Consider the following 26,015-nt stretch of genomic DNA (forward strand, 5'->3'; position numbering starts at 1 on the left):
CTTTAAAATCACTTCCTGCAGTGTAAGTTCCTCTATTACAGATATGAGGATTAAGAATAAAAGCATCGGTCGATGTAATCGTTTCTTTCTCCTTTAGGTTTCCACTGCACTTCCGTTTTCTCCCAGGCTTTTTATGGGGTCAGGTGAGTGTTCCAGAGCTCCTCCTGGACAGTAAGCACTTGAGCCCTTGGAAGAAAGTGATTAAAACATTACCAAGGGACGCCAGGGTCCCGGAATATCACCGTACGAGGGTTTGGAGGTGGGCGCGACTCCCCTAGCTTTGAAGACGACTTCCATCTCATTCAGAGGAGGGGCAGCGCACGGACCGCGAGCCCCGGGAACACCCGCGCGGTGCGAAGGAGGCAGCGAGGCTGAAGACCGAAACCCTCCCGGGCGCACAGAGGACGCCCGGGGCCGCCAGGCGCCCAGGTCCACCTCGGGGCGATCGCGGTCCGCAGACTCGCTCCGGACAGCTCCGGGGGGGGCGGGAGGATCCGGAAGGGGTGGGGGAGGGAGGCGAGCCCCGCCCCGGCCCCGCCCCCGGCTTGGCCCCGCCCCGGCCCCGCCCCGCCGCGCCACGATTATAGCTGATGACTCAGGGCGGAGCTCCGCATCCAACCCGCACGGCCGCCAACTTCTCTGGATGGGACCAGAAGTTTCTAGCCGGCCAGTTGCTACCTCCCTTTATCTCCTCCTTCCCCTTTGGCAGCGAGGAGGCTATTTCCAGACACTTCCACCCCTCTCCGGCCACGTCACCCCGTCCTTTAATTCATAAAGGTGCCCGGCGCCGGCTTCCCGGACACGTCGGCGGCCCGCAGACCTCTCGCTCCACCGGCGGCGGCCAAGTGTCCGCACCCGCGACCCCGCGTCCCGCGGCCGCTGCGGCCCGACCCCGACCCAGCATGAGCGCTGCCACCCACTCACCCATGGTGCAGATGGCGTCCGGCAACGGCGCCGGTGACCGCGACCCCCTGCCCCCCGGCTGGGAGATCAAGATCGACCCGCAGACCGGCTGGCCCTTTTTCGTGGACCACAACAGTCGCACCACGACGTGGAACGACCCGCGCGTGCCCCCCGAGGGTCCCAAGGTGAGCCGGGCCCTTGGCCCCACCTCGACGGAGAGCAGGCCGGGCCCGGGGCGGGGGGACTGGGCGCGCGGGGTACGCCAGGGCTCCCGAGCGCCGGAGGTCGGCCAAGGCCACCGCGGACGCTCGGCCCTCGGGGCGGACAGCGGCCCCCGCGCGGGTGTAGGTCACCGCTCCCCTTGCGTCCTGCTGCGCGCGGGCCAGTGCCCTCTGCAGACCCGCCCTTGACAGGCGTCCGGCCGCGGGAAGCACCCGAGGGCTGGCCTGGGGAGTGCGACCCGCGCGGGGGCGCCGGGTCCCGTCCACTCGCTGGGTTCGAGGGGCCGAGGGCCAGGTGGCTGGAGCTGCCCGCGCTCCTGGGCTCGGGGAGGGGCGGCCGGCCTGGTCAGCAGCCCAGGCCCTGGGCAGGCCCCGGCCAGGCCTCTCTCCCCGCCCAAGCTGGCGTCCTGAGATCGCGGTTCCCTCTGCGGTTCTCGCACTGTCCCTCTGGGCGGACGCCAGAACCCCTCGCAGGCAAGGGTAGGGGGCCTCGGGGGGATTTCACCTCCCAATCCCTCAACTTGGTGGAGGGTTGTGTTGACTTTACTCTCGCGTCTCAGGTAGAGTGACTCAGGACGCTGGCGTACATACATTTCACTAGCCTTTTTCTTTTTGCCTTTGGAATTACGACTGTATTATTGTTTGAAACTGCTTTCAATAAGGTGTCCTAGTGTGACTTGTTAAAAAAAAACCCACAAGGTACTTTTCTCCCGGGCAGTTTCTGTGCTACAGATCCCTGACTGCTTCATAGTTGGCCCCTGCCTGGCCACATTGCCTCACACTGGAGAGAAAGAGAATTTTTTTTTTTTAAACGGCATACATTCCCTTCCTTGTTATGGTATTAAAATACTTAGGATTTGTTCCCAGTACACAAATAACTGAAGAGCGATACTCTTGTGAATGCAGCAGATATATACCCCAGTTTCAAATACGCAGAGATGCCTTCAAGAGCATGAAAAATTGAAAATACAAATTTACAATGAAGACCATTTGAAATTTGAAAATAGACATTTGGATTGAATCTGCTCATTTAAAAATATAATTAAAATCTTATAATTAACATTGATGTATTAATAATTCTATAAATTCGACCTTTTTCAAAGTAAAACATTTGGAAAAGTACACCTAAAGACTAGTTTTTACTGCTGTCTGGAAACAATTAAAAGCAGTAAAGAGCTGATAACCACTATATTAGAAAAAAAGATCTGTATTATCCACCTTCACTTTTAGACACTTTTTTTTTTGGTGGTGCGACAGACAGAACTTGGGGCCTCACAAATGCTAGACAAATACAGGGCCCCCGGCTCACATTTATTTTTTCTTAAAGATACTGATAAAACTCAGGTATCTAAGAGTGAAGCATTGTACATTCAGCAGTTCACATTTACAAGAAATTAATAGTATATTTATTCCTAAAAATCAGTATAAGAGACTGTAATTAGCTGGGATGGTCATAATTATATATATACACACACACTGTGTGAAGTTTGTACTCCATCCCTCTTACTACAGAGTTCATGGGTGTAGATCTCTACTTTGAGGCCTCTTCCAGTAGACACAGGGACAGTCAGGATCTGCCTGTACCCTTTGTTAGGAGTGAAGATTAAGTTTGAGCACATACATTGGTGGTACTTTGTTTCCAACATGAAATTTACCTAGCAAGTTGGGATCTTCCTATGGATGGATTAGACTGGAATTTCACAAGCCTTTTTAAGGGAAAAAACTTCAAGTTGAGTTACTATTACTGTTCTCAACAAACAGAAACTATGAACTACTAAAGTAGCAGTGCTGGGTTTAAAGAGTTGATTTGAAATTTTCACAGTCAGAATTTCATTTTTTAAATCTTAATTTTATTTATTTATTTATTTTTGGTACCAGGGTTTGACCCAGAAGCCCTTAACCACTGAACCACATCCCTAGTCCCCCTTTTTAAAAAAAATTTTGAGATAGGGTCTTGCTAAGTTGCTTAGGGACTCCCTAAATTGCTGAGACTGACTTTGGACTTGCAATCCTCACTCCTCAGTCTCCTCAGCTGCTGGAATTACAGGCATTTGCCACTGCACCCAGCATGGTAAAATTTTCAAGTTGAAAGTTCTTAAAGCCCCTGGGCTAGGTGGCGCATGCCTGTAATCCCAGTGATTTAGCAAGACCCTCAGCAAGTTGGTGAGACCCTGTCTCAAAATAAAAAATAAAAAAGGGCTGAGTATATAACTCAGAGATAAAGCACTCCTGGGTTAAATCCCCAGTACCAAAAGAAAAAAAGAAAGATCCTTAAAGATCTTTTGGTTCAGTCTATTTTATTGATAAAGAAATGCAGAGAGTTCAAGTGTGTTTCTGAAGGTCATAGAGCTAGCATCAATAGCAAGGACAGAACAGTATGGAGTAATAACAGGCAGTATTTGTTCAGAAGTTAGAAGTGGCTCGAATTCTTATGAAACTAAAGCATGTGGGATGACGTTCTTGAGCATCTTTAAGTCTTCCCCACCACATTGGGTCACTTGACTCTGCTATAGTTGCTTGGATTTTGGTGAGTAGATGTGATCAGCTCAAGAAGAGTTTTCTTTATCAAATTGACTACCTGGGATTTGTCGGTGTGGTACCAAAACACAAGGAGAAAACTAACATCAGTCTAGAATCCAGATCCTTTCAACTGCTTCCTGCTTCATGTCTGGGTTTCGTTGCTTTCAAAACAGTGCTTTGATAGTCACAGAATATCTGGGCGACGGGTGCAGTTTCACTTACATGAATCACACCTTACCCCAGACTAAATGCAGTAGAAAATCCTTCAGTGTTGTTTTATGTTAGAAGTTGGTTTCCTAATGCATAATGAGAAAAGAGCTGGTTCCTAGAAGAAAGGGCTTTTTTGGAGAGGCTGAACTAGAGACCCCTGCAAGCATCCTCACCTGGAGAAGATGCTGCCAGTCAGTAAAAAACATTCATTGAGCATGGAAAGCTCTCTTGGGGAGGATTCCGTTTCAGGATGTTTAGAGTCTAACCACGTTGGTAAAGAAATGGCTTTCATGGAAAGAAGAAAAAGACTAGCACTTTGTCCTCTCGAGGTTGATCCTCTACCTTTCCCTGAAGTGTTTAAAGCAAGTCTTTCACCACCCCCCACCTTTTTTTTTTTAATAACAAGGAGTCTGGTGAACACGTGTCAATGTGTCAAAGACACTGGCTTCATCTAGCACCTTTCTTTTTAATTGGTACTGAGAATTGAACCCAGGAGCACTTTACCACTGAGCCATATCCCCAGCCCTTCTTATTTGTTATTTTGAGACAGGGTCTCACTAAGTTGCCAAGCTTGGCCATGAACTTTTGATTCTCCTGCCTCAGTCTCTAGAGTTGCTGGATGATAGGTGTGGGCTACTGTGCCTGGTCTGTCCAGCACCTTCGTAGGCAGCTGAACCTCCCACATGCAGTCTCCCTGGATTTCGACTTTCAGCACTCTTGGCCTTCCCATTTATTTATTTGTGTCAGCCCAGGCCCCTTTCCTGCCAGATATCAGTGATCACTTTGGACTCTGGAGAGGCGCAGTTACCTGTAGACACTCCCCAGTTCTCCCTGAGTAAACAGAGGCCAGGTATTCTGAGTTCTGATCACTCCAACACCTTCCTGGATGGAAAGCAGACACTTCCCTCGCAGAGTGAGGCTGTTCTTGCTCTGTGGATCTTTTGGGGTTCCCAGCTTGGCAGTCTCCAGAAGGACTTTTTTAAGAATGTATATTGTAGTTGTGTCACCTGGGCTCCACATTGAATCTGAGTTGCTCAGAGTGGTGCCCAGAAATCTAAGTCCAAAAAGCTTTCTGCCGACTCTGATTCTGCCAGACTAGCCTTGAGAGCCACAAGGGCCTCTGATCCCGTTTGGCAGTGGGGGGAGCTGTGACATGGTGTATGCCTGCGTGGGCCCTGGAATCCCTCAAGCCGCGCCTGCTTCACGTCTGGCCTTCGGAGCTTTGTCTGGCCTTCACTTTCCTTGTTGGGGAAAATTTCCCAGTGCCTGAGCTTCTGCAGTGCAATTCTGGGGTGGATGTGGGGACAGGGTTAATACAGTCTCACAGCAGAGTCTGGCAGGGAGTTAGTGTGAGAGTGGGGAGGTGGTCAGACTCTTGACAGTGCTGAGACCTCGCCACACCCAGGAGACAGGAGACGTGAGCCAGAGCCAGGGCTCCCCTCCTTCCGTCTTGCCCTCCCAGCATTTGCTCACCATCATAATGTGGCAAATTATACTCAGGTACTGTGGAAGATGGAAACATCCCTTCAGAGAAAGTTGGAAATATTTCAGGTATGATTGAAGCAGAGAGAGCCATTTATTCTGCGTCAGATTCAGCAAAGCCTCCTGAAATTTTCTTAAAGATGAGATCATTTTGCTCTTTCTGGATCGATTGCAAGCTGTTGTGTCTCTCAGCAGACTCAGAGCACAGTTGGGAGATGAGTGGCCATTCTCTCCTTCGCATCTCCAGCAGGTTGCAGTCATGGCTGAGCAAATGCCTTCGCAATTGGAGGAACTGATTTGTTAGGGGCAGTTGAAGAGCATGGCCACATATCTTGGGAGCCCGGCTCTTCCAAGACCTTCATTTTCTAAAGAACGACCTGTGTTTGTCTCACTCAAGAACTGAGTGCGCCTTGGAGAGTATAATTTGTGCCTGTTCTGTGAAGTAGGTTCCCCTTTATGAGGGCAGAGTCTGTACACAGGACTGGTGGCGGTGGTGGGGGAGTTTGACGTTAGCCAGGGCTGGGAAGGCTTACGCACTGGATGCTCTCGGGCTGGTAGTGAGTCACAAAGCTTCATACCACCCATGAGGCTTGATTAGCACTGTCCTCGTTTCTGGAATGACACACAGTTGCCTTATATAAACCACTCTGCATGTTTATTACTTTTTATTGACATTTTAAAATGATGTTCTGTTGTTTACCATCCAAAACAGGAAACCATACATAATCCAAACCTGCTCTTTCTCCTTCGAGTTTTGCCATTTTAATGCTGCTCTTAAATATTTCAGAGGCCTATGTTGAAACACTAGGAACTGAAGACCAAGGTCCACTTATTAGAAACCTCTGAGACCTCTAGTGTAGACCAGCACCCAGGAACCCACCACATGCGACTGTTATTCTCCAACCCCCTCTCTGGTTCCCCACTGTCGTGAATCAGCTCCACACCCCCAGTCTGTTCCTTCCTCAGAACTTAGACTCAGCCAGACTTCTGAGGCCAGATGCCAGATCCCCTTGTTCTGCAGATGTGGTGTCTCTCCATCTTCACCTGGCACTTGTAATACTTGTGTGATATCTGGTGTTACTAAGTCTTCACATATTTCTATAAAGATGTCTTTGGGACCTGGCAGCTTTTTAGGAAGCCAGGCCGTTTGCAAAAGCTTAATCAGAAAGATTTCTTCAGGAAGGGATGAATGTGTTTTTCTTGGTCTGTCAACACATTGATACCTGTGTGCAAGATATAAATGTGTGCTTTTATAGATCTTGTCTTTTTTAAATCTTCAGGACAGCTCTCTGAGGTAAGAGCTATTAAATACGCCTTATGCCTGAGAAAACAGGCTCGAAGAGGGGATTTGCCTGACCTTTGGTCGCAGAAAGACTGTATGTAATGGCTTTATCCCCACCTAGGGCCTGCTGGAGTGACAGACAATTGTCCTTAGTGGGCCAGGCTGCTTCATACTCTGGCTTCCCAGGCCCAAACCCAGGTAATAAACAGCCCTGAGTCCATCTTTGTATAGTTGATCAGAAATGTTGGCCCATTTCCTGAGCCTGGGTCTCAACTCAGGAGGTGGGTCACTGTTTTCATGTTGCAACATTAAATGCCATATAAGGGACAGCTGTGCCTTCTCCATGAACCGTGTCCCACTTCCTTCCAGTGAGAGGCAGGCTCTCCCTATGCTGGACTCCTCGTGACTCTAATTGGAATCTTTTTTTCTAAAGGTGGGCCCTTCCCTGCTTTGCCTTGGGCTCACATGGCATTTGCAAGTTCTGGGACCGACTGTTTCATCTCTCTGCCTCTCTGTTCCAGCTGGGGAAAACTCTGAACTGCTGACTGTGTAGGCCCAATGAAGTGTGGTGGGTGCGTGTCACTGGGAGCCTTCCGTTGGTTCCTCGGCACTGCAGTATTGTCCCTCTGATCACTTTCTGAATGCCCTTTTCTGCATAGAGGATGTCAGTCTTAATTCCCCAACTCCCTCCTTATGGGTCTGGAGAAGCTCTGTTTTCCACCAGTGACACAGCATCTTCCAGTCAGCCTGCCTGCGGGAGGGGCTGGGAGCCAACAACAGCAGCCAGACGCTGTCTGCACTGCTAGGGATTTGCGACACTGGGAAAGGAGACTTTTTAATTTCTTTTTCTTGTGGCGGGCAATAAGATCAGACATTGCATATGCAAAACTTCTTATTTACTGTCAGTTCAGAAAAGTCTGGAATTGCAGGCTGCTCCTGTGTGCGTCAGGAGCCTATTGTAAACACATCAACTGCCCAAGGCTCCCAGCACAGAGCTGGGCACTGGTGAATTGAGGTGAGACTTTCTACTGGAAATTCTTTAGCATCCTGTCGGAGAATAGACATTTCTTATTTTGAAATAACTTCTTCAGTGCCCACTAAAGTAGAATTACAGTTATTTTAAAATTAAAAAATTTCTTCTTGGACACCAAAAAAATGAATGTTTTAAAAAATTTAAACGGTGGGGAAATAGGAAGGCATCTGCATGTACCAAGGCAAAGACAGCCACTTCATTGCTTGATTGAACCTCCTGGGTCAGTGGAACAGGCCTCAGTGCAGGGCAGGGCCTGCCCTCCTGCTGATGAATGGGGTCTTCTCCCTCCAGAGGCCCCGGTGCTGACAGTGCCCCATGCCAGGTGCCATTGCAGTTCTGAGGTCGCAGTGAGTCAGAACTGAGCCAGTGTCTTCACTCCGCTCACTTGCCCTGTCTTGGCTGGGCCAATGACTCAGCAGTGCTGTGGCTCCCTGACCCAGCGCACACGAACTGAATGTTCCAGGTCTGAGCCTCAGCCCTGCTTGGCCAGATGAAACGCTTTCTTTCCTACTGCATTCAGCCCAGGAAGACAAAGGGTTTAGAGATGTTACATGTGAATGTGACCCCAGAGTGTGTAGAGGTGTGACAGGGAAGGGCTGGTGAAAGGGCTGGTCTTAACCATCAGACAAACAAACGCAGGTTCTAGAGAGCTTAGGTAAATTGCTAACCCTCCCCCCTTCTATAAAATGAGTATTGCAGCTGTATTGTCCAGCAGGGTTGGAAGAATGCAGGGAGATGTTGCCTGGAAGGTGGTTAGTCCAAAGCCTGGGCTGGTGCATGCCCAGTCCCTGGAGATGTTCACAGCCTCTGTTTTGGGGTAGGAGGGTATTTGCAGATAGGCATTTGGCTGCCCCAGTGGTCGATGTGGCTATGCATGGGTCGTTCAGCTCTCAGATAGGCCCAAGTATTGCTTCTCGGAAGTCAGACCTCCTTTTATCCTCTTTGCACCAACTTGACTTGACTCCCTCTTAACCGTGTCTAGACAGCCCTCAGAACCCTGCCCTGGGCTGGCTGTGTCCCTTGTGATAGCAGTGTGCAGATGGGCAGTAACTTGGGATGCAGCAGGGGGTCAGGTGAACACTCTTAGGTCTTCTAGAGCCTTAGCCAGCCCCTGACCCCATCACCTGGCAATCCGCTGATCCTCTCCCTGAGACAGGCCTGGGGATGGTGATTCCTGCACAAAGCTGCCCTGAGCCCTGCCTTCCTCAGCCCAACTCCTTGAGGACAGGCTGTCTCTTGGACATCCCAGCACAGCCCTGAGGACAGTGCCAGGCAGGAATGAGGTGGTAGGACCCTTAGGGACTGGGGAGAGCCAAGACATCTTAATGAGGACCTATGGACCCCGTTACCTGCCCCCAGCTCAGAGGGGTACAAATGTCCCCAAAGATGGAAGAAGAAGGGGGTTTTCTAACTGTCTTCATCATCTCGCGGGGAGGATGTGGGTGTTGTGGGAAAAATGCTTTGAGAAGCTGCTTAGGGTAGGGAGAAGAATCCCTAGGAATCTCCCCAAGGGACTCACTGCTGGTCAGAGAGACCCTTTGCCCCAGCTGCTGTTTATGAATCGGAGATTTTTTTTTCTCTTGGCAAAGCCTATTTTATACAAAATGCACATCTGCTCTCACCCTACACTGCCACCTAACATTTTCATGGTTGGTATCTAGCAAATGGAATGGCCATGCAGTGCACCAGTGTGTCCACTTTTGATGTGGAACAGGTCCTTGAGAAGGTTGTGGAAATGTACCAGGTGTGAGGAGGGTCCCTTCCTGATCTCTTTTAAAAATTCAGGTAGAGCTTGCTTCCTGCTCTGGAGAGTTCAGGTACTTTTCCATCTGTGATTCCTAGCTTTAGATGGATTAAAGCAGGTGGCCTGCTCCTTCTCCTCTTTTTTTTTTCTGAAGAGGAAGTAGGTAGTGTTTATTTTTCCCTGAATCCACGAGTTCAGGAGCTGAATATCTTGGCCTGGCTGTGCACCAGCTTCCTGTGTGACCTTGGGCCCATCTATTTCCACATTTGCTAAGTGGAATCCTTGAGGAGAGGTCCAGTGGGTGGGGTTAGTGGGGAGGCTAGAGGCTTGGCTTTGAGCCCCAAGCTCTCCCCGCATTGGAGAAAGGCTCAACAGCTGCCATTGGGTATACTTGACTTGAGGACTGCTTGTGGGCCCTGGTGAGGCATGTCGCCTAGATGCCAGCAAATGTTCTGCCTCCTGTGGACCATCCCATGCCCCAGCCTGGCCTGGCTTTTCCTTCCCAGGTCTCTGGTTGTGTGCAGGGATCCCCAGTTGGGTATTGGTTCCAGCACTGAGTTTGTCTTTTTTATACGTCCTTCCCCAGAATAACTTGCAAACCTGATGGAAAGGGGAGAGGACTGAGGTTAGGCCTTCTGAGGGGATTTTGGCAGTGTTTGCTTCCAGGTTAGTTCTCAGCAGAGAAAATGGAGTTCTTGCTAATTAGTGCCCTCAAGGCTCTCAGATAAAAGGGCCAGCAACTCTAATTCGCTTCTTAACCACTTGGTGAAAACCACGGAGGAACTGGGATTTGTAAACAATAGGCCCAACCTAGGAGAAAGCTGGGTTCATCCATAAGTATTTGTGGAGTGAAGAAACATGATTGTACAGGGCAGGGCATGGCTTCAAGTTACAGAGCCTTTTCATGCTTGTTTCACTTAAGTCTTTCAAAAATCCCTAAAAAGTGTTGGGAATTTTACAGCTGGGGAAACTGAGTCTTACTAGTAAGGAGTCCAAGGCCACGAGCTGGTGAGCAGTACAGAGGGATTGGAGCCCAGGGTGACAGCTTGCAGACTAGGGCTCATGTTTTTCATTCCTGTTTATGTAGACACAGTTGCAAAGAGAAGCCATGCAACTCTCTTTGCAATGCAGCTCAGTGGCAGAGCACTTGCCTGGCCTGTTAAAGGCCTGGGGTTCGATCCCCAGTACAACAGGAACAAGAAGGAGAAGCAATGCTGTTTTCATCTTCCAAAAGTATTCTCCAGTAGAAAAAGAGAGGGACATTCATTTCATTAGTCCTGGGATAAAATGAATAACAAATAGCAGAGCAAGCCTCCTATCAACTCTGACTCATAGTGGCTCACAGAGTCTACAGCCCCATGGACCTCTGTCTTACCAGGAGTCCCAGGACAAAATTCTACCACCTCAGAGGTTCTGTGAATGGACTTTGGTGGAATGTGGGCCTAGCTTATTATTTAGAATTTGTTCGTTCTGTTATCTACCCCACCCAGCACAGGGAGTGGTAGAAAAGACCCCATATCGCAACCTGGTGGAAACTGAAAGAATTTAGAGTTTTTTTGTAGGGATGCAAATGACTATTTATTTTCAAATTGAAAATAGTACTTGATTCATTCCAATGGCCCATTGTACCAAACAGAAAGTGAGTAGGATATTGAAGCTGGGTCCTGTGCCTTAGGTGAAAGCCCTGTGCTCCTGTCTCCTGCCTGATGGAGCTGAGCCAAGCTGCTGAATTTGGACCAGGCCCTAGCTACACGGGGAGTTTCAGGATTGCTCTTTCCTCCATCTCTTTCCTTTGTTTTAGAAGTTTTGAGGTGGTGTTAGAACTCAATACCTGGCCCTGGTGAAGGCTCTTCTGGCCTAAAAACCCAGTTATTAGAATTTGCGTCCTACTTTAAGGCTCCAGGGCTGTCATCAGAAGTGCCTTGGCAGCCCCAGGAGCTGCTGTTGTTACTATTACCCTCAGTTCCCACCAAGTGACGGGAGCTGTGGTTTGCAGGTGTTGATCCCATGTTTTAGGAGCATGGGATCAACTGTGGCTAAGAAGCCAAAGCTGTGGGTTGGGGCTCGCGGAGGGGCCTGTTTTCAGGGTTCAGAGGGCCACTCAGTGTTCAGGGGACCAGTTTTGGATGGGTCAAGGCCAGCCCTTCTCTGTGGCTGACCTGTGAATGTGCATGTACCCAGTTTACGCCTTGCCAGACCCACACCTAGTGGGCATCCAGGAGCTGTGCTTCCTGCCCTGCTGCAAGGGTACAAGGACCGTGGCAGGGTTGGCGGTCAGCCTCTTCATTTGGGATGTGAAGTTTTTAGGTGCCTTGATTCCTGGCCATAGAGACTTTAGATCCCTGTTGCTCCATGATCCCTTGGGGTCTTCACCTGCCTTTTGAATCACACTTGCCTGGTCTGGGCTTAGAGTCTGCTTTTGTGTTTGTGTGTGCGCGTGCGCGTGCGTGCGCACCTGCTCACTGGGTACTCCATTGTACCCTCGTTTAAGAACCACAGCTTGGTCAACATTTCTGGACCTCCCAGTGCATTGTATAGTTGAGAAAATAAGGTCCGGGGAGGGATTGCAGGCTGTTCATTTCACACATGGTTCTGGGCAGAACAAGACCTAGCACCAAGTGCAGTCTCTTTCCAATCTCCCAGCTCTTCCCTTAGTGCCAGGTACTTGTTGCAAACGGGTAGCCAAGCCAATGTGGCCTTAAGCAGATAAGCCTAATCGCTTGCCTGGGCTCCAAACCTGACCCTGGGCTTTCTCTAATAATAATGTCTTGTATTTAACAGGACAAATTTTGGCTTGTCTGAGGTAATTTTTTCCTGCTTTTAATCGTGGCCATCTCATGGAGTTATTTGGTGCCCTAAGACAAGCCTCAGAAGATTTTAATGCAATATGCAAGCAAGAGGAAAGAATTAACTAATTCATTTTATAAATTAATGTGGTGAGATAAGCAGTGGAAGGCCCTGGGGCACTTATTTCCTAATTGGATTTTGTGTACGTTCCTGATGTCTTTACCCAAAGATAAGGATAATGAGCTGAGCTGAGAATGGGCAGTCATCAGCTTGGTGGCTGTGATCGCACCCCAGTCCCTATCATGTGATTGCCCTGCTCCGCCCACACCCCACCCCTTAGGAGGCCACTTCTCCCCATTGATGTCAGGTTGGGGCAGCAGGGTGAGTCATATCTGAAAGATGCCAGTGTAACCAAGAGGCTGTCTCTAGATGTGTGCTTGAACTTGAGAACACCTCTTAATGGACTGAAGAGACACATTTTAGTCATATTCTGGGGAATTATAAGTATTACACTTTCTTTTGGCCGTTTAGAAAATAGCTTTTTTACTAGATTATGATGAAAACGACATAGAAAATGCAGTGGGCAGGGCCGGGACTTGCCTGGTGTGTGTGAGGCTCTGGGTCCGACTCTTGGCACCACATATAAACAAACAAATAAAATAAAGGCGGGCTCTCCATCTACAACTACAAAAAAATTTTTTTTAATGCAATGGGCAGTGTAGGTGTTCCAGGCAGTGGTTTTTGCTTAGGAAAGTCAGGCGTTTGCTACTGGACTCCAGCAGTAACAGGAGCGGGTTCATCAGGCAGTGGCGTGGGCACTGCCAGCACACCTTGCTTGGTTTGAATTATTCTTTCAAGTACAAGTGCCGATTACCTGTTCTGTGCCCTCAATGTAATCTTTCAGTCACCTCAGGCAACGCTTTTCTAAACAAAACCCCACCAGAATGGAGGGGAGCCTGGAACTTCTCTTAGATGCAACATTTGCATTTTTATTAAATGGCATTAGTTGGTCCTTAATTCTCCTCATCCAGGAACCGTGACCCTCAGGACTTAGTGAAAAGCAGCCTCTAGGCTGCCCTTCTCCTGTAGCCTTCCCGGTTGTGCCTGCTGGCAGTCATTTCCCAGTCTTTTTTCCGGGGTTCCAGATAAATATATAGTTTCATAGATTTTTACACAGGGGTTCACCTGTTTACCACCACCCAGAAAAAAGAATATTTCTATCACCTCAAGATGCTTTCTAGAACCTTCCCAGCCACTCACATCTCCTCCAGAGGTAACTACATTCTTACTGCTGTTACTATCATTAGCTTTTTCCTCCACTCTTGGTTCCTTTGACACTTCAGAGTCTGAAGAGCGCGATCTTGTACCTCCCCAGGGAGGGAACTTGGATTCTTGTGGCCTCTCGGGCATTCTTAATGTGTCTCCTGAAACTCACCATAGTTCTGCAGGGCGGGTTGCCTGCCCCATCCTCTGGAAACGGAAATGAAGGCTTACTGATGTAAGAGGATTATCCAGGTTCAGGGAACTGTTACTAATGGAGGGAAGAGTGAACTTGATCCTTTGAGGCTGGCCTCCACCCTGGAAAAGCCCCATGTCCCTCTTTCATCTCACCCTCCCCTGCTTTCCAAGTCGGTTTGCTTCCTCTTTGCTTCATGCACCCTTAACCTGCCCTACAAACCCCTTGCTGGTTTGACGCCCCTGGTTGAGGGCCCAGCAGGGCAGTGGCGTAAGGTTCACAGTCGTCGCACTGGGGAACTCAGGCTTGTAACTGCTGGGCAGTGGGTGAGGATTTTTGTTTCACAGTTGGAGAAGCAGTGGGCCCAGTCATCTAGCGAAGATCATATTAGAGGACTTAGGTGGGCCTCTGATTTTGGCTGGAAGAAAGGTGCTCCATTTAGTGGACAGACTGCCCAAAAGGCCTGTTGGGACTCAACAGTGAGTGGCAGAGGATTCCTTCAGCACCTCCCCAGTGGCTCTCTGTGGTGCCCATCTCATAGCAAGAACTGGCTTCTGAATGTGAGGCCTGGATGCTCTCCCTGCTCTTGGGTGACCTGAGAGTTAAGCAGGCTAAAATAATGTTCCTGACCTAGCACGTGGTAATTCTAATCTGAGAGTGCCAAGTGCCTGTCTGCCCATATCCCCAAGGACACAGTGACACCCTTGCCTTTCCTGTGTTTTGGAGGCCCTCCCCGGGGCAAGGTCTCAGCAGGAGAGAAGCAGTTGATGGACCCGAAAGGGCTAAATTCCAGAGCCAGCCACCTGGTGCCCACGCCTGCCCATAAATAGAAACATCATGAAAACATTGCAGAATTCATGGTCTCTTCACTCAGAGTGTCAGTCAGCCCTCAGCGTCTGTCCTTACTTTTGACCAGCTTTGAGCAATAGAAAGTGTACCTGAGAGCTCATAAGTTCTTAGTCTTTGCTCTGTTTGCCATTCAGAGAGCTGCCTCCTTAAGCAAGACCCTCTCTCCTTAATACCTGACCTACTCGGATATGTACAAGTGACACACATCAATAGCTCTCCTCCTCTGGAGAAGGCTCCTCATGCCTGGGAGATGGTTGGGAGCTATGTTACGCAGCCTCTGCTTGGTGAGAGGTGGCATCGCCCAGTGGGTGACTGGCCAGCCTTGTTGTCTGAAATAAGATCTTTCTCTGTGGTACATCTGGAACTTGGCCTTCTAAAGGGTCCCAAAATAGCCAAGCCACTGAAGAGAGAACTGCATGAGAGGACAGACGAGAGGGACCCCAACTCTCTTAGCTCAAGTAGGCTTTGTTATGTTAAAGAAAAAACTATTCTGTGATACTTGTTAAAGTATGGTAAGGAAAACTTTATTCCAGACCACTGTGCTAGGTGTAGGGGTCATTGCAGTGGGGTTCTGCAGTGGGGGACAGATGGGGCTCGACTCCCAGCACAGCCTGGGCACATGGGGAATTTATAGCCAAGGAGCAGTGTGAGGGTCACTGGATGGAAAACGACTGAAAGGAAAGAAACATCTAGGCCTAAGAGATTCTGGCTAAACTAACCTACAACAGGATTCTTGCCGAAGATGTCGGAGTGATCAGACCTCACCTGGGGATGGTGGAGACAGGAACCTCATCAGAAAACGAGATGATCAGATATGGAGGAGTGGTGTGTTTAGCCTTGTATAGCAGAGTTCCTTGGCTAAAACTAGACTTTACAAGTGCACAGATGGGCCTGAGAGGGGTCAGGAGCCTGACTAAAGCTTGGCCAGGCAAAGACTGTCAGTTGGCATCATGAGACTAGCACAATTAATCCCTGGGTTTTGTTCCCTCTCTGCCGTTGTCGTCTTGAGTGCCTGCCTTGTAGCTTGTACTAACATTTCTGAGGAGGCAGCACCACCCCCGCCACCCACTTCTCTCTGAAGATTTCCAAACTGTGTCTGGGTATGGGCCTAGTGTGAAACATGGTACAGTTGGGAAACTTGGACCTTTTCCGAAGCTGAGAGGTTTGCTGTAATTTGGTAGTTGGATTTGAGTCTTGTTCCTGGGAGATCACCTTCCAGTCTGAAGATTTGGGTGACTGTCAAGCTCTCCTGCGATTGTTCCCCAGAAAAGAAACCCGTCTTACCTGTTTGGGAAATTGAGGCTTCCCTTGTGCTCAACAGGTACTCTGGCTCCTCTGCTTTCTCCTGACCACACAGCAGCCTCTGTAGGAGAGAGGATGTTTGGCAGAAGTCGGGGGCTGTGTAGCCTGCTGAGCTGGGGACTGAGTCACTCTGGCAGAGCAGAGGGCTCCGCACCAATTTCCTCTTCAGGGTGTTTTCTTTCTAGTTTCTCATGAGCCTTTTTCTCCTCTTTTCGTTTTAGGACACTTCATCTTCTGCCAATGGCCCTTCCCGGGAGGGCTCCAGGCTGCTGCCCACTAGGGAAGGCCACCCTGTGTACCCCCAGCTCCGACCAGGCTACATTCCCATTCCCGTCCTCCACGAAGGGGCTGAGAACCGGCAGACGCACCCTTTCCATGCCTATCCCCAGCCTGGGGTGCAGCGATTCAGAACTGAGGCAGCCGCGGCTGCTCCTCAGAGGTCCCAGTCACCTCTTCGGAGCATGCCAGAAGCCACCCAGCCAGACAGACAGTGTGGACAGGTGGCAGCAACTGCAGCTGCTCAGCCCCCAGCCTCCCATGGACCTGAGGTAAGGAGAGGCCTGGTCACCCTGGGGCCAGGCACCTGGTAACGTGCAGGCATCAGGGCCTTGTGCATAGTATCAGCAGTCCCCGGCAAAGATGGTTGCAGCCCCCAGCCCCACATTGTCCCCCAGCACTTCACAGGTGTTTTTTTCAAGTGCCCAGGGAATCACATGACTTATTTTAGTAATTAAGGAATGGGACCAACTATAAACTGCTTGGTCCAGATGCATGAAAGTGAAAGGACCAGAGCTGGCCCTCTGAAGACTGGCCTCCTGGCTCTGATGGTCCTTATTCACACTGAACTTTTCTGTTTCAGAAAGAGCTTTGTATTATTTTATCTAGTTCAGTACTTACGTATAAATATCCACTGCTTAGAGCAATGTTGATAATGAAAACAGGACTGCATACCGTCCTCTGAGTATCCAGCAGTTTAAAGGAAACCCAAAATAAGGAGTCAGGAAGGCAGCCGCTCCAAAAATAGGGTTCAGCCCCAAACCCATCACTTCAGGGTATGTTGGTGGATTTGGTGCATTAATAACTAAAGAATAGTTGTTAATCTGATTCTTGGTTGGGATTTGTGGGCCATTGGACTTAATAGGATTCCTGAGCAATAAGCCCTTTTTGTCTTCCTGACTGCAGATCATCTGTGTCCACTGGCATTGTTCTTGAGCACAAATCCTCACTTCCTGTCTGTACCCAGAGTCATGATTGCCTCTGAGCTCTGTTCAGCTCCACCACCTGTGTAGGGGTAAAAAGTCATAGTTAGCAGGGGATACCAGGAAGGTTTTTTCTTTCCCTGGAGAGGCAATACCTATGTATGTAATGTGTTTTGCTGTAAAAATCAATCAGAGAAATCTTAGCAAATTTAAGCTAACAAAGCCCTTTTAGAGACCAACTGGAGAAATGCCCTCCTCGCTTTCTAGATGAATAAAAGGTGACCCAGAAGAGAAAAGGACCTGGCTTGTCCCAGGCTCTCAGGGGACAGAGAAGGGTGGAGAAGGGTGAAGGAGAGTGGAAGGAGACATGCAGCAGTAACAGACACTGTGGACAGAGCACTTCCTGTGCACGCCACCGTGTGTACACAGATGATCTTACTTAATGTTCAGATCAGCCCTGTCTGTATACGGAGGATGCTCTTATCTATATTCCAGATGACGCTGAAAAATCTATTGAGCTAGTAAGGATTTGAACTCAGGCCCCTTTATTCTAAAGCTCTTAGTCCTTTGCTGCTCTCTTGGTGCTGGGGTTTGTAGCCAGGCCTCATGCCTGCTGAGCACTCCCTGTCATGGGGGGCTACCCCTCAGCCCCTGAACACCACAGTTTGAGAATTGAAACATTTCTAGGTGTGTTGCTTTGAGGAGGTGCACAGTGAAAGTTGGCGTGCCAGGGTCATGGAACCCCACCCTCTACCCTTTGTCTTTTACAGAGGTCCCAGTCTCCAGCTGCCTCGGACTGCTCATCCTCATCCTCCTCAGCCAGCCTGCCCTCCTCTGGCAGGAGCAGCCTGGGCAGTCACCAGCTGCCTCGGGGCTACATCCCCATCCCAGTGATACACGAGCAGAATGTCACCCGGCCAGCTGCCCAGCCCTCCCTCCACCAAGCCCAGAAGACCCACTACCCAGCTCAGCAGGGTGAATACCAGACCCACCAGCCTGTGTATCACAAGATCCAGGGTGATGAGTGGGAGCCCCGGCCTGTGAGGGCAGCCTCCCCATTCAGGTCACCAGTGCGGGGTGCATCTAGCCGGGAGGGCTCGCCAGCCAGAAGCAACACACCAGTGCACTCCCCGTCGCCCATCCGCGTGCACACCGTGGTTGACAGGCCGCAGGTACGGGAAGTCAGTTGTCAGCAGACTGCCATGGCGGAGGCCAAGGAGCTCTGCAGGCACCGTGGGTTCCAACCTCATTCACGCAGGTGTAACAGGGGGAAAAGCGAGGGTCGCTGAAATGCAGCAGGACCAGGGCCGGGACCAACGTGCTCTGCAGCTGTTTTCAGCTGATCATTTCCCATGTGACTGCCTTAGGGGCAGAGAAGACCAGCTGCAGGACCCATGCTGTCACTCACATACCTGAACAGGTTTCTTAATGCCCGCCACAGCTCTGTCCATACTCTATCCACAGCCTAATTAGGTTAGCTGTCTCCTCCTCACTGTGCCCCCTTCTCCCCTGTGCAAGCCCGTTCTGTACAGTCCAGGCCCTCCTTCCGCCTCCCAAGGGACCTGTCAGTCTTGTCTTTCTATGACGCCTGCTCATCTTCCTGATGGTGCCTTGCATGAATCCTTTATGGCATAGCACGTGATTACTCTGTGCATTTCAAAGTGTTCATCTTCTCTTTAAGCTCTGAGCCTGATGACAGGGACCATGTCTGACACTTTATGTTTAGCCAGGTGCTTTGCTCCCTGTCTGATGCATCAGCCAGCCATGGTGGGTGGAAAACCATCCTGGCTGGTGAAGGGCCTGGACACAGAACTGCTCGTCATCTAGCAGAGCAGGGGTGTTGACTCAGGGAGGAAGCGGGGTTAGGAGCCTGAGCAGCCTAGCAGCAGAACACCAGCAGCACAGCCCCTCTGGCTGCAGCTTGAGCAACTGTATCAAAAGGAAGCTCCCTGTGAACAAAAGTGGGTTATCCTTTTCCTACAGTGGATACCATCCAGGGCCCTGGAACAGAGAGAGCACCCTCATTTTTAAATTTTTTAGCTTTTTTAATGTAGAAATCATTACAGCCTTTTACAGAAGCATTACAAGACTCCACAAAGAAGTTCTGCGTGTCCTTTACACAAATCACTGTTAACATTTTTCTGTATTTGTTTTGTCATTGCTTTCTTTATTAACTACATATTTTAATGGTCTGAGAGTTAGTTGCAAATTCTATATCCCTTTATCCCTAAATACTTCAGCAGATAGTCTCCTAAGAAAAAGACATTGCTAGCCACAGAAGACCAGCCTAGGTTCAGGGCGTTCTGTGGTAGTGTCATCCATTATACTGTGTTCCAGGATCTAATCCAGGGGGTGATCACTGCATTTAGGTGTCCCTTCTCTTTACTCTCTGGAACAGTTCCTCAGCCTTTCATGCTTTGATGACCTTGACATTTTTGAGGAGCATGGGCCATAGGATATCTTCTCCTAAGTTTTACTGAAGTCACTAGTTACAGACTTCCATTCCTTTAAAACCTAAGGAAGGGCATGTCGTGGGTGAGTGAGTAGTAAGGACCAAAGTTTGGCTAAAGAGATTTGATCAAAAGAAGGGTGCTGGTGTTGAGATGGCTGCATCACATTAGATCCATAATTAGTGAAATGGTACTTAATCCTGTGTTTATGTTGATCTTGGTGACCTCCCCATCTTTTTTTGTGGGGCGCAGGGGTCGGTACTGAGAATTGAACCCAGGGACACTTTACAACTGAGCTACATCCCCAGTTCTTTTTATTTTTAATTTTGAGATTGTATCTCACTAAGTTGTCCAGACTGACCTTTAACTTGTAATACTCCTGCCTCAGCCTCCCAAGTTGCTAGGATTGCAGGTGTGTGCCCCTGTGCCTGGCTGTGACCTCCCTTGGTGTAGCTCATTCAAAGAACTTTTTTGGGAGGACTTCAAATATTTGATCTAACTGAACATAAAAATAGAATTGATATTTTAAATTGAGAACAATTGGGGTGGGAGGGGTGGGGGGGAAGGAAAAAATAACAGAATGAATCAAACAACATTACCCTATGTAAAATTTATGATTACACAAATGGTATGCCTTTACGCCATGTACAAACAGAAACAACATGCATCCCATTTGTTTACATTAAAAAAATAAAATAAAATAAAAAAATAAATTGAGAACAATTTAGAAATAGAATAGTTCAAAATTTATTTCCCCACTGTTGAAACTAGAGCATGTGAGATTTTTAAAGGGGTTTTAAATGTTTATTTATATACTTGAAGAGCTACCACATTCTTGTTTTGGGCAGCATTCATTTTTAAAAATATAGCTGTCAGGGCTGGGGAGATAGCTCAGTTGGTAAAGTGCTTGCCTTGCAAGCATAAGGCCATGGGTTCGATTACCAGCACCACAAAAAAAAAAAAAAAAAAAAAAATATATATATATATATATATATATATATATATATATATATATATATATATATAGCTGTCAACTCTAGTCATGAGAAAGACTGCACAGTGAGAGTTCAGCTAGGGAGGCACCCCAGCATGGCTGAGTGTTAGGCTCTGGCACAGATGTGCTAATGCAGAATTCTTCTAGAGTTAACTCTTTTGAGTGTCTTGCTTATTTACAGAAAATACCTTAGCTTGGACAGAAACCACTAGGCTGTCATAAGTTTGAAAAAGCAGATCATTCCTTTTCTGGAATCAGAGATGGAAAGGTCTCCAGGAGCAGAGGCTGCACAGTTAGGAGGCAGACTCCAGGCAGCCACCCCTGTCTGCATCCTGAGTCAGTATCACTTGGGACTTTACTGTGAGCATACTTCACTCCCCAGTCAGCATTAGGTTTTGCTATTCTCATTTTTGAAAATTACATTGGTTTTCTTTCTTGCCATAAGGCTTTCATCTTCAGAGCACTTGAGGAGATGTAACAAAGAGCCCAGAGGGCCCAGTGAAAGCTTAGAGAATGGTTTGGTCACATACATGATTGATATCATGGGTTTTTTTTGGTTGTTGGTTGACTTTGAAAATCTTTTATATGGTTAAACTTCAAAAAAAAAAGTTTTTTCTGTTTTCTTCTAATTTATACTAGCTACAAACAACTACCTGTGACATTTAGCCAGTTATTTTAAAGACCTTTGTATCCTTTTTTCTTTTTCTCAGCAGCCCATGACCCATCGAGAATCCCCACCTGTTGCTCAACCTGAAAACAAACCGGAAAGTAAGCCAGGCCCAGCTGGACCAGATCTCCTTCCTGGACACATCCCGATTCAAGTGATCCGCAAGGAGGCAGATTCTAAACCTGTTTCCCAGAAGCCACCACCTGCCTCTGAGAAGGTGGAAGTAAAGGTTCCCTCTGCTCCAATTCCTTGTCCTGCTCCCAGCCCTGCCCCTTCTGCAGTTCCCTCTTCCCCCAAGAATGTGGCTGCAGAAGAGAAGGCAGCCCCCAGCCCTGCCCCCACAGAAGTTGCACCCCCCAAACCAGGAGAGGCTGAGGTCCCCCCAAAACATCCAGGTGTGCTTAAGGTGGAAGCCATCTTAGAGAAGGTGCAAGGGCTGGAACAGGCTGTAGACAACTTTGAAGGCAAGAAGACTGACAAAAAGTACCTGATGATTGAAGAGTATTTGACCAAAGAGCTGCTGGCCCTGGATTCTGTGGACCCTGAAGGACGAGCTGATGTGCGTCAGGCCAGGAGAGATGGTGTCAGGAAGGTTCAGACCATCTTGGAAAAACTCGAACAGAAAGCAATCGATGTCCCAGGTCAAGTCCAGGTCTATGAACTCCAGCCCAGCAACCTTGAAACTGATCCACCACTGCAGGAGATCATGGGGATGGGTACCACAGCAGCAGACAAGGGGAAGAAAGGTCCTGGAAGTGAAGATGCCCAAACTGAAACCCAGCAGCCAGAAGCCAAAGAAGCAGCAGCTCCAAACCCCAGCAGCACAACAGACTCAGCTGGCACCCCAGCAGCAGCACCATAGTCCCCACTAGACAAGAATCAGCCTCGGAGACTGGAACTGTTGTGTGTGCATTAGGGAGTTTTAAGTTGCATGCATTTCAGGGACTTTAAGTCAGGTGGTTTTTATTTTTTGTAGGCGTTTGGTACGCAGTAACTTGGGTGGAGGCAAAACACTAATAAAAGGGCTAAAAGGAAAAAGAAGCTTTTCTTCTGTATTCTTACTCTGTATAAATAAAGAAGTTGCTTGTTTCAGAAGTTTAACCCCATTGCTTGTTGTTTTGGGCCCCTTTCTGTGCATGGGCACCACCTGTTCACTGTGGTTGTGAGCTGTCTTTCTGTAGCTCTGGACTGAGGAGTTTTGCAGGGGGAGATGGGGAGTCTGTTTCCCATCACATAAATATAAAATCCATTTTTTCAGAAATGTTGCCATTGCTGTAATGGGATGATTTTCATCTCAGAGTTCAAATATCTAACTTTTAGATAGAATAAGATGTAAAGAGCTGTAGGCACATCTGTATGTTGGACAACTTTAATGTTACATCTGAAGAAAAGGAAAATAAAGTAATTATAGAACTCCATTTTTTGTGTGTGATTTCTAAAACATCGAAAAGAGTGGTGACATCAAGATTGTCTGCCCCTGGCTGCAGTCAGAATAAATGATCGGCCGTTTACAAGCCAACTTTGGGATGCATAACGTCTACCTGCCCAGCTCCCGAGGAGTGTGTCTTGATCACTTTTCAGTCTCAGATACGCCTGGAACCTGGGAAGACTCAGGGTTGTGGACTTAGGTAATGGGATGTATCTGCCACACCCTTCAGACTGCTCAGCCAGTGACTGAGGTGCCACTTGGCAGCATTTCTGCCCACCTGGACTGGGGCCACTCTTGGGCCTCCCCATGGGGCCAGGATGGTTCACAAGTGCACCAGGAAGCCAGTTTCCACGATTGCCAAAGTTCTGTGCAGTCTAGGTCACAAGGGTTGGAAATGTGCTCTGAGAGCCTTGGGATCATCTTTATCTGACACCTCTGAGTCACCAAACTAGACTGGGACAAGGTTTATCTTCCCAGGGTTCCTAGAAACCTCTGGGGTTAGGGGCCAGGTGTACTCAGGATCCACTTGGGCAGAGATCATTCTTTCTGTGCCATGGGCCCAGGATCTGGAGATGGGCTTGATTTTTTGAAAAGGAAGAGAAGGGCCTGAGACCTTGCAACTCACAGCGAGCATGCTGACTTTTAAGTCCCTGAGCTGAATTTCTCATGACTGGCTTGAGTTTAATATTGGTGCCTGACGATGCCACACAAAAATACACACGGCTGTACGTGCCGCTCAGCTTGCTGAGGAGGGTTGAGTCATCCCGACGGAGTCTGCCAGCACCGTTCCTGAGTGAACTCGCTCGGGGAGGGCAAGCTGGCGTGCCACTGATTCTAGAAACTTGAACATGTAAATAGGAAAAGGGAACTCCTGGACTATTTTTAAAGTGAACCAAAGACAGTGTGACCACTTCTTTTTGGGACCTGGGCATCTATTCTCAAGGGACTTCCAACGTTAAGTCTCCTCAAATAGTTAATAAATTAGGTTGATAGTATTTTTTCACTAAGCACCTTAAGTAACTCTTTAGTGTAACTAGAGTACCCTCAGTCATCCAAGTTAGATGAAGCATGGGCATCTAGAGCCAGGTCACCTGACCAGAGTTGGTGGTCCTTGGACCTTGTGTGGGGGCTGGGCACAGAGCTGCCTGCAAGGCTCTTACTAATGCAAGTGTCTTGGCCCCTGTAGAATTGGGGGCCAGATACCTGCTGAGAATCTACCAAGTGTCAGGGGGTTTGAATTTATCCAAGTGCCCTGTAGAGAACACCAAGAGCACAAACGAGTCAACTGGCTCAGATCACGGGGCATGTGTGATTGATATGTGTAAGACAATGACAAATTTCAGAACCCTTACCTTCTTGGAAGCCTCATTTGTAAAATGGAGAGAAAATGATTAAATGAATTCAGAAATGTAAAGAACTGAAAGTGATGCCTGGCAGAAGATGAGTTGACTGTTAATTAACATCCCCATTTAACAGGAGAGAAACAGGAAGTGATGTGCTCACCTCACAGCCAGGAGCAGAGGCAGGATTTGAGTCCAGATCCACAAGGCATCAAAGACCACCTTAGTCTCACCACAGTGCTCCATAATCTTTAGTGCCTAGTGGGTGCAGTGACCACAAGGGAAAGGGTTACTGAAGTACCACAGAAATGTGAGATTAACCTCTCACCTCTTCAAGCCTAGAGAGCGTCTACATTCATTTCAAAATCCTATGGGATTCTACCTGATGAAGCAAATGACTTGGGGTTACTGCAGATGGTCCCCAACTTTCAACTTTTTTGATTTAGGATGGTGCAAAAGTAATAGGCGTTCAAGGAGACACCATACTTTAATTTTGATCTTTTCCTGAGCTAGTAATAGGTGGTACCCATGTCACATTTGCTGCTGGGCAGGGCAGTGAGCTGCAGCTCCCAACTGAGGGGACACCAAGTGTGCTCTGCTGCTGAGCTAGGATTTTTGTAGATGAGGTGTAGTAAATTCATTTTCAATTCATGGTCTTTTCAGTGTGATGGGTTTCTTGGGATGTAACCCGTTGTAAGTCGAGTATCTTCACTGAAAGCCACGAGCAGCCTGGATCCCTGGACCTGGTTGCCAAGCTTTCTGCTGTGCCCTCTTCCTCTCCCCTCAGTGCCCACCCCCCTCCATTCCCACCAGTAATGTCTGCATTCCCTTCCTCCTTCCAGATTTTGCCCACCGTGAGACCTTGCAGAACTCTTCCCTTTGGGACTTATGTTCCTGCTCAGACTTTGCCAAAGTGCCCAGTGCCCTTCCGCCTAAGTGCCAGTGCCCATTGTTCTCTCGCTGTTCAAATGTCTTTAGTCATTTCCTTGGCAAGACCGTAAATTCCCTGAGAGGCAGCAGGTCCATCCTGACAGCTCATTCCCACAGTGTCGTCCAGAGTTGGGTACGTGGGTGTCCTGGATTCCTAGGGGGCTCTTTAAAGTCCCTTTGAGGGACTGGGAATGTAGCTCAGTGGTGTACCCTCTGTTTAGCATGTGTGGGTTCTATCCCCACCACCAAAAAAAAAAAAAAAAAAAAAAAAAAAAGTCCTTTGATTCAAGATCTTATGAGTCCAAGGATAAACAGATGTTTCTTCAGGAGATGGCAGTTGAGGGCCGGCGCTCCCTCCAGCTTCCCCTGGTAATCCCCAACTATGTCTCCTCTCTCCAGGCCTTTTCCCCACCATCTGTGAAATGTGGGCTTCCCCACCTGGCCGGAGTGCTCTCGGGATTCTGGTAAGTGCACTCCTGTCACTGTGTGGTCTCTGCCCTTGGTATGTCTCTCTGCCAGTCGGCCAGGAAGCCTGGCCTGGGACTCCACCGGGGGCTGTGCGTTCCTGCAAGCCCCCATGTGAATGTGGCCTTCCTCCCGCTGGTCGGTAACCTTATACAAATGTGATCATATGCCAGCGGCCAGGATCCAGGGCCGCAGTTATTTTGGGATGTGCAGGAGCCTGTGGGAAAGTGCTGGAACATGTCTTAGTCACTCAGGCAAATGCCTTTCTTTCCATGTCCCAGCATGTTTTGAACTTTCAGGCCATACAGGAAAAGCTTCGGCAGGCACACACACCCTTTGCGCTCAGCGTGCCCTTCCTGAGTCTCTATCTGGCTTCTCTGCCTGGGGGCCACATCCTCCCTGCTGAGTGTGAAGGGAGAGCAGGGCTGGATTTAGCCCTTTGAGACCCTAAACATGGAAAAAAATTGTGCCTCCCCAACACATAATTCAAAATAAATACATAGTAATCCACAGGAGAAGTGTAAGATCTGAATTTTCCATGTTGTACCTTGTGCCTTTGTTTTTTTAATTAAAAATTGAATCCCTCTAGTTACGTGTGCCCCTGCTTTCCTGACCCTCTATGCTGTGGCCCAGCGCTGCCCAGTAAGAACTAATGGGGGCCTGGGTACAATGGCACACACCAATGGCTGAGGCGGGAGGATTGCAAGTTCAAAGTCAGCCTCAGCTACTTAGCAAGACCCTGTCTCAAAATA

At 48.6% G+C, this 26,015-nt stretch overlaps 1 protein-coding gene across 2 annotated transcripts; it reads left to right on the forward strand.

The window, feature by feature from the left end:
• Positions 1-605: 605 nt before the first annotated feature.
• Positions 606-22,517, forward strand: Bag3 (BAG cochaperone 3). 2 transcript variants are annotated; one of them, XM_047554029.1, is made up of 4 exons: positions 606-1,088; positions 16,011-16,337; positions 17,759-18,160; positions 21,146-22,517. In XM_047554029.1, exons 1-4 carry the CDS (start codon positions 903-905, stop codon positions 21,959-21,961), a joined length of 1,731 nt encoding a protein of 576 aa, XP_047409985.1. In that variant the 5' UTR covers positions 606-902; the 3' UTR covers positions 21,962-22,517. The 2 variants fall into 2 exon arrangements, with proteins under 2 accessions (XP_047409985.1, XP_047409984.1); XM_047554028.1 differs by having other exon boundaries at positions 607-1,088; positions 21,143-22,517.
• The last annotated feature ends 3,498 nt before the right edge of the window (positions 22,518-26,015 follow it).

Source organism: Sciurus carolinensis, chromosome 5 (assembly GCF_902686445.1).
Source record: "Sciurus carolinensis chromosome 5, mSciCar1.2, whole genome shotgun sequence".
NCBI lineage: Eukaryota > Metazoa > Chordata > Mammalia > Rodentia > Sciuridae > Sciurus > Sciurus carolinensis.